The sequence below is a fragment of the Nymphaea colorata genome, chromosome 12, assembly GCF_008831285.2.
Source record: "Nymphaea colorata isolate Beijing-Zhang1983 chromosome 12, ASM883128v2, whole genome shotgun sequence".
In the NCBI taxonomy this organism is placed as follows: domain Eukaryota; kingdom Viridiplantae; phylum Streptophyta; class Magnoliopsida; order Nymphaeales; family Nymphaeaceae; genus Nymphaea; species Nymphaea colorata.
Genome location: NC_045149.1, coordinates 19,225,780 through 19,241,452, shown reverse-complemented (window position 1 = coordinate 19,241,452; position 15,673 = coordinate 19,225,780). Strand labels below are relative to the sequence as shown.

Here is a 15,673-nt window from a genome sequence, read left to right as displayed (position 1 = left end):
CGGTGGTAGAAGAATCCATCACATTCTATTATTATTATTTTTATTTTAGTTTAATCTTTTTAAGTACTGACAAAGAAACGCTGAATGCATCTTTAGTTTTTATGACTCCTCGAAGAGAGTCGGTGATGACTCTTTACAGATACCTCTTTGCTGGTCGAAGCAGTAAGCTTGTCTTTACGCTGTCATATAGGGCTGTCTACAACCTGAATCGAGCTATAGTCAGGTCAGTTTGAGCTTGACTCAATTCGACTCACATATTATATGTGATTGGCTCTTGCTTGATGAAACTTTTACAAGTGAGCTTGAACTCGACTTGATACATTGTATCATAGATAGGGCTTCACTGATATATGCTCGTGAATTAAAACCTAACTAAGCTCAATATCAATACTACTTTATCATTTGAGAACAAACTAACGTAATTAAAACATCACATAGGGGTTGACTGCTACACTTCTTTAGTGAACTTATGTTAGCTTGAAAAAAATTTAACATGCATATTCTTGAATTTGAGCTTACTTGAATGTAATTGAATTAACTACCTATTACAAACTTGAATTTTAATTTAAGCTCGAGCTCAACTAATTTAACATACAAGTGAAGCTCGTCATTGGAGTTCAATCCAACGAGATCAAAGTGAAACCCAAATTGACTGGGCTCATAGTACAACCTTATAAACACAATCATAGGATCCAATGATCATGAAAGCACACGTTCCGACTTTGCAGACGCTGACGTCTCTAGATGGTCAGTAATCAGAGGAGTCATGCATCTCCTATAGGAGATACCACTGTACCACCTAAGGAGAAGGCAACTTCGGTGTCGTTCAAGCAGTTTATGTTGATGCAGCCGCCAGTCTTTACTAGAAATGGCAGCCTATACACGACAAAGGAATGGATTGAAGAGGTAGAGTGTGTCTTTGAGATTCTCAAGATGCCAGAAGGACATAAAGTAAACTATAATTCGTATGTGTTAAAAATTGATGTCAAATGGTGGTGGCAATCGACCTGTGAGATTTAGTTTGTAGACCAACAGTTGATCACATGGAAGCAATTCAGAGATTCATTCTTCAACACTTACTTTCCAGGGCATGCCAGAAACAAAATGATGCAAGAGTTTCTTGAGTTGCAGCAAAACCATATGAGCTTGGAAGAGTATGTACCGGATCCTACACATGTGATTGACTTTCAAAGTATCCAGGTGCAAGATGACTTGACGATGGAAGAAAAGACTATTAGAATTGTGGATCAAAGAGAGCAAGTGTTTCGCACTAAGAGAATTCCCTTAGTGAAAGTGGAATGGCGGCACTATTGGTTGAATGAGAGCACATGGGAACTCGACGCTGATATGCGAAAGAAATATCCACACATGTTCTCACATTGAGGTATGATCTAAATTTCAAGGACAGAATTTTATTTAAAGAGGGTAGGATGTAAAGTTAAACGTTTTTGAGCAGGTCAAGCTGGATCAAGTCCAGACTCGGACCCGAACCCTGCTCGCGCTAAGAGCCTGACGCGGGGACTCTTCTTCCTTGTCTTCCTCTTCGTCTCCTCCTTTGTCGCTCTCTCATCTCGAGGGTGTGAAGCACAACGCAATGAAAACCAGATGTAGAGGATAGTGCAACGGCGACTGAGGTGCAGGGCAGTGACGGTGGCGCACATGTGAGCATCATCGGTCTCTCTTTGTTTCTTCTTTCTTATCCTCAACCCTCTCTCACCATTATCTTTCCATCCCCCCTGTCCCGAGCTTTCTTTGATCGGTCCCTCTCACTCCCTCGTTTGCTTCTCTCACATCCTCTCTGCACATTTTCCCTCTAATCTTGCACTGTCTCCCTCCTTCGCAACTCTCTCGTCCCTCTGCCCACACTCTCTCTTTCTTTACTGCTAACAATCTTCATGTGCAACCTCTTCTCTCATCATCTCTCTGCTCACACTCTCCCTACCATCAGTCTCCTCTCACTCACAGCCCCTTCTCACTCTTACCATTTCTAACCTTCAGCATCTCTGCATTCCCTCTCTCACCTATCCTTTCTTCCCCACACCCGATTGCTGTCTCTCCCTAATTGTGTGTGTGTCTTTCTCAGCAGAACCAGCTCCCTCACTGCCGCATGCCCTATTCTCATGCCGACTCTCCCTTGAACTCTCTTTTACTCATTCTCACTCTTTTTGTGGTTATTGGGTTGGAATTGCAGCTTGGGGACACATCTTTCCCCTCATAACAGCGAATTGAAGGCATTTGTGGCAACGACATTGTATAATTTTAGCCGCTTGGGGATCGGTCGAGCACTTGAGGTGGCTGCCGAGAGAACTATAACAGTTAGAATTTTAAGAGTGGGGTAATGAGACATAATCGAGCCTATCTAATATTTTTGGTAGTGCATGTATAATTATTATTTGAGCATGTTAGACTCAACATTAGATGATTTAAAATGCACGTTAGCAACTTTGCTATTTTGGGAAAGGTCTAGGACTATTATGGAGGGATGATGATCTATGCATAAGATCATCTTTTTAGTATGACGAGGCTAATAATTAAAGCGATTAGGAAGCATGGTAGAGATTTTGATGTTGTGGAGAATGTGTAGAGTTGTTTTAGCAAACTCGTGACGTATGTTATTGTTGATATGCATACTAAGTCACTTGTTGGGAAAAAGAACTATTAGAGGGCTTTATAGGCTGATACTACGTGTCGGCACCCTCTTGAGGCGATGACCTATGCCTCGATGATTCTATTTCATACTTGTATAGATTGTAAAGCGAAACGAGTAGAGAACTTATTGTTGATCATGTTTGCAAGTACACTAGACATGTCGAGTAGACCTTGAATGACAAGATTTGAAGCTTGAAGCGTTTTGGCTATTTTGGTGACGTGCGATAGGTACGATAGCATTGCAGGCGAATCCCTGCCTATGATCAAATTGGAAGTGCATCCTCTTCTGGATCATTAGATCCTATGTTGTGTTTGGTTGATTGATGTGTGTTATAATGTGCTTATCTCCATATGAGTGTATGTGTGTGATGGAATAATTATAAGATTACTTGAATGTTTTTAAATTACTACGCAATTGCATATGCATGCTAGCACTTATAACTTCTTAAGGAAGATTAGGCGGGTATCGAGTTGAGTATCTCCTCGACCCCAATCATGCACTAGAAAACATTATAGAATGATAACTGCATAGGACAACTACAAGCCAACCACGGATCGAGACTACTTTATGTGGTTTGTCTAAGTTTTATGAGTTGTGATTGATATGTTTAATTGATGTGAATGTTGCAATTTGTTTTGTATTCATTGCCGTTGGCGTGATGCAATTGAATGAATTAAATAGGTAGTTGTACCCGTAAAGTTATGACAGCTAGCAAAGAGTATTAACTATATATGTAGACCTCGTGTGGAGGCGGTTGGAGGTATGGGTGCACTCGTGAAGTGAACCAGCCTTATGTGCTAGCCGATCGTTTTGTGAATGTGCTATCATAATGATAGGTAAGAAAAAATAATAGATGTGAGGCCAGTGAGTTATGGCAATATGTTTGAAAGATGTCCCGTCCTTGCCATTGGACTCGCTTGCTCGGAGTACAGGTGGTGCAAGGCCCTAGGATATCATTGTGTGATGTGCTTGGAGCATTGGGCTCCCCCCTTCTTAACCTGGGTGTCCTAGGGAAGACTGAGCAACTCTTCTTGGAATTCATACATCTGTGGATGAGTGTTCTATTGCTACAGCGCAAACAATTTGTATCATTTCAGGCCACCATGAGGGTTGCCTCCCGATTGTAGGTCGCCTGTGGTGTGCACGTGTCTCTGTTTGCTCCCACATGAACTGTCAATTCACTAAAGCTAATGTAAATGAAATGATTGTAAATAAAAAAAATTGTAGATAAAATGTATGTGAATGAAGTGAATATGCATGAAGTGAGTGTGATTACTAAATGTGTTAATTGCGGTCATTGAGTGGTCTGTGCATGTCATGGTATATGTGAGAGCTTCCATGACAAGACATGTGATTGCATGCTCTTATCATGACATGATAGTGTTTTATTTTCATGTTCGTTATATCTCAAATTTGAGCCCTTATCTGATTTGTTGTCATCCTGCGAAGACTACGCCTTCTGTTGTTTTCCTTTTTCAGGTTTTGGCGGTCCCGATGTAGCAGGTTGATCAGATGGCTCAACTCACATCTTGCTTGGGAGATTTTGAGTTTATTGTAGTGTTGACACGTTATGTTTTAGTTTTATTGATGTATTGCTTTTGTTAAGCATCAATATTGTGGTTTTGGGGCATTTTTGTTATATGTATTATTGAGAAATATAAAGTGAATTTTGTATGAATTGAATTTACTATATAATGAAATGTTTGCTCTTTTGTCTTTTGATGTGCATAGCTCCTCTTGAATCGTTGTGTCGTCACACCTCAACGTTTTATATTAACAAAAGAAAGTGATTTTGGGGTCAAAGTGTTGGGGTGTAAAATGACATCATGTTACAAGTTGTCACCTTCTGCCAAGTACCGGTGCCCTTCTAAGTACCGTGCGAAACTTAATTCAACCAGTTGTTGACACGAACACATCACTTTCCTGCAAAAGATTACTGTTGTGACAACCCAGCTCACTCCTACATTCTCACTTAACAACCTCTTTATCAGTTCCTCAAACTTTTTTCACAATCTTATATATATGATTAACCTTTTCAAAATGTGGTGCAAAATGTGGTGCTACGTCATTAATTTCCTTTTCCGTTCTTGCAATAATTGGGATATGAAATAACAAACAAAATTAAAGTAAAACCTGTTAACATCATGCAAGTTTCATAGAACTTGGATCAGATATAGTTACTACCACACTTGACTATTCCAATCATGTCAACTTGGTAGATCTGGGTGTCGGTCAAAATTGGACATCTATTGTAAGAAAAACTTCTACCTGAATATTAATTGATCTCGGAAGATAGAAGATAGATTTATAAAAAAGTGGCCACAAAAAATTCTTGTGTATTCTGGTTAGCTTGAAAAGATGAACACGATGAACCATTGATTCGGAAGGGCAATTACCTCATGACGTCGTTTTTGAATGTGAGGATCTCTCCAAGCATTCGGTAGAAAGAAGGGCTGAAGGCGTTTCTCTTTTGGGCAAAGAGGCTGGAGAGTCCGTTCCTGCTCCCCCACTCACACCCTCTGCCTCCGTCCAAACTCACCGAGAACGACATCTCGCTCCGCTGCAAATCAACTCCCAGGCTCTCGAAAAGCTGCAGCATATTGGGATACGTGACCTGAACACATAAATATTGAGTCAAATTCGTTAGCTGATCCCCAGAAAGTAAGTTTGTATATGAATAATTTGTCTGAAACTTATCGTCGGGGTTTGGGTTAAACAATTATCTACCAGTTTATACCAAGAGATGCAACTAACTATGTGTTTCTTTGAGATGAAGAATGAGAAGGTATAAGAGCAATGGTCGTACTCCATTGAACACCATAAATCCGAGATCCACATCGACGCCATTGACATGAACGGTCCAAGCATGGCCGCCTAAGTAATCTTCTTTCTCGTAGAGCACAACATGAACGCCGGCCTTGGCCAAGGTATAAGCGGCGACCAGGCCGCTCACTCCCGCACCAATCACTGCAACTCTCATCTTTGATTTGTTTCACCTGAAAGACATTGTGGCCAAGCATATAAAGGTCTACAATCATCTAACAAAGGTCGTGAATAGTCATTAAAGAAACACATTCACCAATACCATTCTAACAAAGATGGTTTCAAAATGTGAACTTGCAAAAATATTTTGGTACCATTGGATTCACATTTACTGGCGATATTTTGTAAATATCGTGACATTTTCTTGATATATATTATCTCCCGGCTCTAAAATGCCACGAACTTTAGGAAAATTTTCAAGAAATAGCGGAGACCTTGGCAACTTCGTACAATCTCTTACAGGTTCCTTCCTAGAATGCTTTTGAAATTCTTAAGAGGAGTGGGCGTGAAACGCTTGAAATTCTTTGCCCTGGCTTGGTAAGGATTGATGCTTACGACTGGTCACATATCAATGGCTGGTATGACCAGCTACGCCAAACTTTTGGGGTTTTAACTTCCTGATTGGTGGGCGTGTGTTGGCACTTGCCCTCACAGTTCTGTAAAATCTATGTAATCTACATATTGTTGGCCTCCAACTATTTATTTATTTGTTTATTTATATACTAATGCCCCTTATTTAATTATTTACATTCAGTGCCCCTTAGTTTATTAGTCATTTTAGTGTGCATTTGAGGGTATAAAATTGTTTAAATTAATGCTCCTCCGATGAAAATTTATTGCTCCACTTTCATAGAAAAGGCATTTTCTTCTCAAATTGATTGACGAATTATAGGCAATTGATTGGGCTTTTCACATTATTGTAGATGACAAATTCTTGGCTGTTTGGTATTTACATCTTTACGGCATCCATTCTGCCGTTTGTTGCATAATAAAAACTGAAAACAATTTTGAATCATTTGAAAAACACTCAGATTTTCAATATTTATTTAAAGGAAACTTCGTTCATGTAGAACCCCAAAGTCATATTGTTAGGCATCCACGGTGTTGTGTTTATATCTCAAAAAGGAGAGTGATAGTGACCACAAGATGAATCTCGGACTCCTTAAACAACTGATTGTGCCCTTGGCGCCATTTGAAAGGTACTTGTCAGCCTTTTTCTCACTTTTAGTCTATGAATTGACAAAGGAAAATACTTAAAGTTTCGCCTTTCAACCCAATTAATTTGAAAACTTAATTAATTTAAAAAATAAAATAGAATTTCTCTAGCCCACAGACATTGGTGTAATATAAGTACTGTACTGGGCTTCTATTGCAGTTAAAGAAAATGTTTTATTGAAAATTTCGACCCCAACACTGATTTGAAACTACAGAAAAATGAATTCACCAAAAGGACCAAAGACATAAAACCTAACACTTTCGGTCCAATATTTGGATAAAAATTTGAAAACGAGTTTTCCTTTCAGTTAGAAAAATGACCAACAATAGCAACGAGGCAAGACAGATTTGGAACCGGATTTTCCACACAAAGATCGTGACAGTGCACTATCCATGAAACTAGATTTCTCTAGAACGCTCTTCCAAATCTGATGCAGAACTCCGCATGAAGAAGAAAAATCCCGTCAACAAAAATATATACTTCTCTGCATCACGTTACGAAAAGAGAGAGAGAGAGAGAGAGAGAGAGAAAGAAGGAGAGAGTTGCCTTCCGACACAAGTGGAACACACAAAGAGGAGATTCTTTTGCCTTGAATCCTTTCAAGACGAGCCGCGTTTCCTTCCGAAGCCGCGAGCGTTTCCGGCTCCCTGCAAAAGAAAGACGAAAGAAAAAAAAAGGAAGACACAGCAGAGCGAGAACTCCAGATAGATCAGAAGGAGTAGGGAGAGGTGAAGGGAAATAAATCACGAGGGGCAGATAGCGACCTAGGACCGGAAGCGAGTACTTGCAGAGGGATAAATCGGACGGCCTTGATTTCTGGGACGCGGGAGCAGAAGAAAGCGACGGCGGGGATTGGTCGACTTGCTCTCAACCCGGCGGGCGTGGCTCTCCAATTGCTTAGTTGCTGTTCTTGATGCAACAAAAATGGCGGGGACGGTAACAGCCAACCACTACGGAGCCGGACGACGTCTCTCGCCCTGTGGTTGCTTCCTCTCGACAAGTAACGTCATCCGATGGGCGGGTTTCCATCATGGTTGAATGATTGAATTTGGATGTACAAACTGGATTTGTTTTGGATCGCAAAAGATTTCAATCATCGCTTGGCATCTATTCACTTGGACATGGATCGAGATCCATTAATAGTGCAGGGTTTGTTTATGAGACCTGGAATATTTTCGGGTATTTTCACAACATAGTTGCTTTGTAAAAAGGTAAGTTTTTAGTTTGACTCTCATGGATATTATATTATGTTTTAATGTCTTAAAGTGATAGAACTTAACATACATGCAAGTAAGTTGAAGGGTATACCGTTGCCTATCGCTGATGCCCATACAAGTCAAGACCTTGGAGGTACAAAAAATGGGGGTTTCGTTCGGGCTTTATTTTGGACGGTAACGATGAACTTCTCGCTCATCCCAAAGCAAACTAGTCATCTCATAAAGCTGTGATTGAACTTTGATAGCTACATTATATTCGAGTAATTAGGAGCTGATTTTGGAAAGTGAAAGTATAAAAGAAAAAGGCAAGGCACAAAGCAAACGCAAAGATGAAAATAGCTTTAAACTCAGGAAAACCCATTCATATGGTCAGATATGTGAGAGGAACACCCAAGTGAAGTTCAATTTATTAAATTATCAAACCAGAAGGAGGGGCATACCTTTGTATGTAACACACACTCACACTCTTTTTTTACTTGGAACATTTCATGTTTCAATAAATCATACAATATCAATCATATATATGCCACCAAAAAAAATGGAAAAACAAAGAAAATTATGAATTGAAGAAAAAACTGCAATATTTTTTAAAATTAAAATATTGCGTTTTTTTCCAATTTCATAAACAAAATGTCTTTTAATATATTTTAAGCTTTTAATTTTTCATTTAATATATTAACAACTTTTTTATTTTGATCACCTTTTTTGTAAGAAAAGTAGTAGAAAGCTCAAATTTTCTATTATTTTTGTTTTTTTTTTCATTTTGAATTTCTGAGATCTTCCCATGCAAATCTGGATTTGTAGGGCATATCAAGTTTGAATTTCTGAGATCTTTGTCCCCCTTTTTCCTGGTACTTATAGTCCGGATGTAGAAAAAAGAGAAGGCATTTGGCGAGTTAAAATCTTATTCGAATCTGGTGCAACCTGTATATTGTACCATTGGAATGGGACCCGGGTACTATACTTGCATAATCTGGATCTGGGATCCACTATTTTGTAACAGCTAGGAATTGGGTCGTCTGGAATGAGACATGGTATCGGGTTAACTTTGAGGCTCGCCATTAGTGCCACAAAGAAAGTAGATCCGAGTCTTCTTTTATAATGCAATTCGTACTTGGAAAAAATTGAGGTTTCTCCTAAGTCCAAGTCCATATTTCAATGGAAGGAGACTCTCATTTAACTCGCCACTGTCAAATTTAAACCTTCAAATGTGGAACTTGGACCCAATTTCATCAATATCTATGCTAAGTCGTGTCCAGTCTTGCAACATAACTCATTTTGATTTGATACAATGATACAAAAGATTTTAACGTGGTGTAAACCTTGTAAATTGAGTATTTATGCTTTTTTTTTTTTTTACTACAAACCTGTTTTGGAGCATACAAGTTTGATGTATGCTTGCCCAACAATAAAACGTAAAAGAAAGAAGTATTTTATATACTATTTTAAAAGTATGTGTTTTAAATAAGCACGAATCTTACGTGGAGCAATTTACAAGCCACTTTACCAAGTGTATATATATATATATATATATGTGTATATATATATGTATATATGGGTCATAATTTTCAAAAGTTTTACTGTAGCCACTGTTACATAACGAAGTTTTTTAGATATAAATGCCTCAAACATTGTATCGAGTGCCCCTTCCTTGAAATGGTGACATATGAAAAGAAATGGACGTACTGTACATGGCAACATACATGGCAAGATCATTGATCCTCTACAACAAGCTTTTTAGAACACAATCTTCCCTGCCGCCGGTTTATTGCATGCCACATTCTTCTCACTTTTTTGAACGAAGATGAATAACACCAATGTTGTAAATATATGTATACAACGCCACATGGATTTTGGTAGCCCGTAGTGTATTGGCCGATGCACATCGTCAAGTAAATAAACCCGTATTTGTCTTCTTTTCCATTTTTTTAGTAAAAATAATTTTAAAATGTTCAATTGGTTTAAGAAATGAAGAAAACGAAGACATAAAAACATACTGGCAAGAGGCGATCAATCAAAATGATCCGATTTGAATTGAAATTAGCAACACTGAGTAATGCAGCAAATGTTTAGTACTAGTAAATAATTATAAAATTTTTTGGAGCTATTTGGTAACATTGTGTGAGTGTTTCATAAATCTACCGTAAAATAAGAATAGATTTATGAAAGAGTTTCATGAATCTTTCTTAAGTTTGGGCCGAAGACATTCATGAAACATTCACATGGTGTTTATAATGTCGAATGGCTCTTTATGGACCCGACATTTGAACAATTAGATATGAAAGGTTTAAATATCCCATTTAAGAAACATAATCAGATTTAAATTGAAAAAATGACATCTTATTGTATTTTATTTACCAAAAACTTATTCTATACTGGTTTTCTAATATAGTTTCGGATGGTGAACACATTTGAGTAAAGGAAGGCTGGTCTTTGAGAATTACTTGATTAAACTATACTTGGAAATATAGTTTCTAAAGTACAGTAACTCTTTAAGAACAGTAAACCTTCAACCGCAGTGGTAAAAATATCTAAAAAGTTGCTCCACAATTACTTATAATACACAATCTGGTAATAACATTTAAAAACTTACTCCACGATTAGTCGTACATACATTTAGACTGATGCAACCAATGCAAATTAAAATATGATAAAAACCGATCTTATTACATTGTACAGACACCTAAAACGTCCATAACTTAAAAAGAAATCTCAAATTCCACTTTTTTTTTTTTTCCTCCCTTGAGATATGAGACAGTTGCACCCGAACCCTTCATCTCTCTCTACCTCTCTCTGGTTCACTTCCTCCTAGCCATCTGGAAGTTCTTCTTCAAGAAACCATTGGCGGTCTTATCGTTTCGATGGCAGATGACCCTGAGAATGGTGTTGGGGTCGACCCTGTTCCACCTCCCCGTGGTCGGCGGCATCGGCACCCTCTGCTGGCCGCCGAAGTTGGACATGACCAGACCGCTGGACTCGCAGGCGAGGACGCTGAAGTCCTCCACCAGCTGATCCGTCGGCTCCCCCATGAGCTCCAACACGCCCTTCACCACCTCCGCCTCCCTCTCCACCACCTCCTCCGTCACCACGTCCCACCCGCACGCTAGGAACAGCTGCGTCAGCGCCCGGAAATCCTCCTTCACCGTCTCCACGTCCTCCCTCTGGAACGCCCGCTCCCTCCCGCCGGCCAGCAGCACCATCAGGAACGCGTCGAACGACGCTTTCATGATCTCCCGCACTGCCCCCTCCCTCGCCCGCTCGCTCATGATCGCCCCCAGCAGCGCCAGGTTCTGCTTCAGCGCCCGCAACGCCGGCCGGATGCGCGACTCCGACACCGAGTCGATGTACAGCCCCTCGTAGAACACGGCGTTGGAGTCGTGGAAAATGAGGCGGTAGGCGGCCACCTCCGCCACGTGGTGGGTGGCAGCGTTGATGGTGGCGCGGGCGAGGTCGAAGTGGGAGGAGGCGGTGGGGAAGCGGCGGGGCGGCTGGTGAGTCTGGTGGTGGCACCGGATGGTCTTGTGGATGGTGTTCACCTGGGAGAGGAGGTAGTAGAGGGTGTTGAGGCGGATGTAGAGGCGCTGCGTGCCCCGGCTGGTGGATGGCCGGGGCTGGTGGTGGTTTCCGTTGCCGAAGTTGTCGCCGGAGGGGGCGACCGTGTTGGGGTGCTCGGCGAAGGCGTGGCAGGGAACTACCTTCCGGACGGCTTTCAGGAACCTGTTTCCTTGATTGCACCGGGTCAGTGGCGGTAACGATGGAATGTAGCTCTGCTTCGTCCCTGTTTCAGGTTTGAAGTTTGAATTCGTTCCACAGAGAAAATGCTGAGCAAATATTCGTCACTATAAGCAATATGATTTCAGGGTACAGAGTGGAGAACTTACCACACGATGAAACGAATGCTATATATCCCTGAAACTGGGAATCCAATCCGTCTGTTAGGTGCTGCACCATATCATCGGTGACGTTGACCGGCATTTCGAAGAATTGATCCACCATTTCCCTAGCCAACCTCACCAATTCTGCGGCCGACTGAGCGTGTGGCTCAGATTTGGATTTGGGGTTCCAAGTCTGTAACAGAAAGAAACAGAAGAAACAGCAACAGTTATCAAATGATCATAGCATCATACTCAAGCTATCATTTACTGAGAGTTGAGAAACTCACTTCAGTATCCTTGGCCTTGCATACGTGCTCTCCAATAACGGACATCCTGCCATCAATCCAGCTCTTGAAGAGACTCATCATGGTCGATTCTGATTCATAAGGTATCATCTCTCTGATTATTCCCTTGCCTCCATCTTCGCAATCAGCGGAGTCTTCCACGGCCATCTGCACCAGAAGCCTCTCCAGTTTCCCAGCCGTTTGCAGCACCATGGCCGTGTCCTTTGTCAGTTCTGAGAAGTTGTTGAGGTACTGCTTTAATACAACGCCGTAGCAGTTGTGAAGGGATGCGGCAGCCACTCCAGCACAAACGGGGTGCCATTTCTTAAGGACAGGGCTGAAGTTTTCCTTCTCCTTTTTTGCTAGATCTTCAGTTTCTTTTGCTAGGACAATCAAAATCTCTGCTGTTCCAATCTCTGCGTCCCCTGCGATGCTGTCCAACGTCTTGTGTTCCAGTATCTGCGATTTCAGAAGGCTCTATAATAAACAATCACAGTTTAATTAAAAAGAACAAACACAAACAAGTTTCAGGTAGATTTTTCTGCTAAATGATAGATTTTCGTTTTATTCCCCAAAGTTTTGAGTCGGGAAAAACTTTTATTGAACGTTTCCAATCAATCAGCTCCAAATAGTACCCTTTGAAGAGGAAGAAAGGCATTCATCGTGCACTGCTTACCTTTGCAAATGCATTGCGCGCAGAAGAACGAATATAAGCATCCACCCTCCCGTACAATGAATCTGCCTGCTCCTCCGAGAGGCAGCTGGTCACCTCTGGTCCTCCATCCAAGATCTTAGCAGCAGAAAGTGCGAGCGGGAGGACGTTCTCTATCAAACCGGCAGGCCCCTTCTTGAAGCTTTCATGGTAATCCAGGAGCCACCTTTCCGCCCAGCTCTGCATGGACGTCAATGCGGAGGACAGAATCTTAAAGTACAGGGAGTCGTCGGTCGCTTTCTTCGCGTCGTTCGCTACCTCCGACAGAAGAGTGAGCGCGGCTCCAAGCAAATCCTGCTCGATCTGGCCGGTAATAACAAACTGTTGGAAGAGTACCCACGTGAAACAGACGTTGTGAACCGACCTGTTGATGCCCAACGTCGTCCACGTCTTCTTCATCAGCTCCAGTATCTCGTCCACCTCTTCTATGACCATGGTTTCGTCCTTGGTGTCGAAGCACGCCTGAAGCAGAGAGATGTAGAGATGGAGATTGATCGGAAACCCATCGACCCAGTGGCAGATGTCCGTGGGGGAGCCGTTGGAGGTCCTCCATGCCAAGGTGACGACGGAGTTACAGAGGACCCTCAAGATTTCCGAGTTCTTCCCCGTGTCGATGGGTTTCAACTCGCCCGCCCTTATGATCTCTTTGAGCTTTTGAGCGGACGAGTTCGATCGGTCTAAGGGGATAGAAGGGTGCGTCAGGAGACCAAGCTCGAGAACCCGGAGATGGCGCCGCTGCCACTCGTGATACTCGTGGGCATCATTGAATTCCGACGGTTTTAGCTGCCGCAGTAGCTCCAGTGGGAGAATAATTGTCTCTGAACGTCTTCCCATCTGTTTTTTTCAGAAGAACGAGATCTCAGAAGCAGCAAATCAATTTGGTAGTGCGATTTAACAGAACGCAATTTCAACGGTTACCCAAACACAACTTAGACGCCGTTTCAGAGACAAAATCGTAGAGCTACTAATATCAAAAAATAAATGTGGTATTTATTATTCAAATCTTAGAGGATTCATACTAAAAAAAAAATCATTTCCTCTAATATGCATACTGGATTTTTTGAAAGAAAAGCAAAACAGAATACAAATATTGTGATTTTTTTTCCAAGACGGAAAGACATTTAGACCAAGTAATTCCCTGAAAGAAAATTTCCGACGAGTCTTGGCCGTCAGCAGTCATTTCTCATCATCTAATTAACCAGCCCAACAAAGCGCAGATCATCAAAAAAATTGGGTGGATTAAACTTGAACGGGAAAGGAATCTCATCATTTATCATACATTCTTGTGATACGCAATTACTGATAATGCATTCCTTTTTTCTTATGAGATTCTTCATTTGCATTTAGTGAGGAATCCAAGGTGAGATCAATTGAAGAGGTGAGATTACTGCAATTTTTTTCATTTCAAGCGGTTTCAGCAGATGACCAGATATTAAAATCACATAAAATATGCAGCGTGGATTCTGATTGGACAGACAATTCCTTAAAGAGAGAGGGAGAACCTGTCCGACGAGGATGCGCATGAGGGCCTTCCTCAACCTTCCGTCGCTCTGGTCGGACACCCTCATCTGCTGCCGCATCAGCTCGGCGGTCGTGAACGGACGCCTATTCTTCACGGGAGACAGCACCCCGCCGCTTCCAGCACCGGGAGCCATGGCCGACACCCGCTTCGGCGACTGCCTCCTCGATTTCAGCCCGAGCGCCCTTTTCAATCTACTGGTGGGCACCACCGTCGAACCGGGAGCCCTTCCGCCGGGCCCCCCGCCTCCGCCCCTTCCGACACGCCGATGTACGTCAGCGGCGTCCTCCCGCCGAACCCCGGCGACGCCCGGCACGACGTGAAGAAGATCTCGTAGGCCGTCTCCCGGAGATAGTCGTCGTCAATGTCGACTCTCCCGAAGGGCCATTCCAGGTGGGAGGGCCCCAAGAGGTCGCCTGAGTGGTGGACGAACATGGCGGAATCGGCGCCGGCAGCGTCAGACCCCAGGACGGCCATCTTGACACCCCGCCGCGAAATCGTGCTAGAGGGGGATTAGCATCAGGAACGGATTCGTCGTCATCGATGTTGGGGGATCGAGGGTGGAGGGACGAGGGGGCAAGGGAGAGGGTGGGGGAGGAAGGGGGTTTTGTGTTGCAGGCGTGGTGGCGCGACGGTTTCGGGGATGAGTTGGGGACTCCGGCGATTGGCTTGCAGGGCTTCTCGGAGCTCCGCCAGAGTCCGTGCTGGCGTTTTGCGTTTGACGGGCTGGGCTGCCCCCCAACCAACGGACAAAAAGGAGATCAAAGTTATGGAGTCCCTTCTTCGCTGCTGGCTTCTCATCGTTACCAGATGACAGAGGATGGAAGAGAAAGCTTGTCTGTCTCTGTTGCTACCACGTAACCTCCGAGTTAAAGGGAGGTGGGAGTTCATCCCAACGAACCTCTGAGAATCTAAACTGCTATAACCGCAACCCGCTTTGTTGAAGAAGTCTCTTCTTCTCATATCTTAATATATCTCATTTGCATTCCATGTTTAATTAAACAAACGAAAATTAACGTCTGATTAAAAAATCACATCAATTTATCAGTTTAAGAAATAACATCCAATTATAATTTCAATTCCAATCAAATTTCGTTTTAAATAACTATCTTACCTCTAATAACTCAAAACATCAAGGATCATTTTTCTTGGACCTTATAAGATCTGAAGCATTTGATTTGGATCATTTTTCTCATAAATTAGAAATGTTCAGATTTATTCCTGCTAGAAGTATACAAATTTACACGTACAAGTATATAATCTGTCGGATGTTATTAGATCTTGCTGCTGGATGATCGAAAACCAAAAAAATTCCATTGAACAACATTGTTAAAAGCCCGATAAATCATTGTTCTACCATAAACCATTTCCTAATGC

General features: G+C 42.1%; 1 protein-coding gene and 1 pseudogene across 9 annotated transcripts in view; both read right to left on the bottom strand.

Annotated features, from left to right (window-relative positions):
- The window catches only part of LOC116265647 (uncharacterized), a 48,879-nt gene extending 41,283 nt beyond the window's left edge, over positions 1-7,596 (bottom strand). For 2 of the 9 annotated variants that reach the window (XM_050080844.1, XM_050080843.1), the window contains exons 1-4: positions 7,454-7,596; positions 7,236-7,336; positions 5,457-5,646; positions 5,047-5,264 (exon numbers count right to left, since the gene is read on the bottom strand). In XM_050080844.1, coding sequence (XP_049936801.1) covers positions 5,047-5,264; positions 5,457-5,630 — 392 coding nt within the window. In that variant the 5' untranslated portion in view covers positions 5,631-5,646; positions 7,236-7,336; positions 7,454-7,596. Of the gene's footprint in view, positions 1-5,046; positions 5,265-5,456; positions 5,647-7,235; positions 7,337-7,453 lie in introns of those variants that run through there. The other 7 variants (XM_050080838.1, XM_050080837.1, XM_050080842.1 and 4 more) reach the window with 6 other exon arrangements.
- Positions 7,597-10,486: 2,890 nt separating this feature from the next.
- LOC116265212 (protein unc-13 homolog) lies at positions 10,487-15,050 on the bottom strand (annotated as a pseudogene).
- Positions 15,051-15,673: the final 623 nt, after the last annotated feature.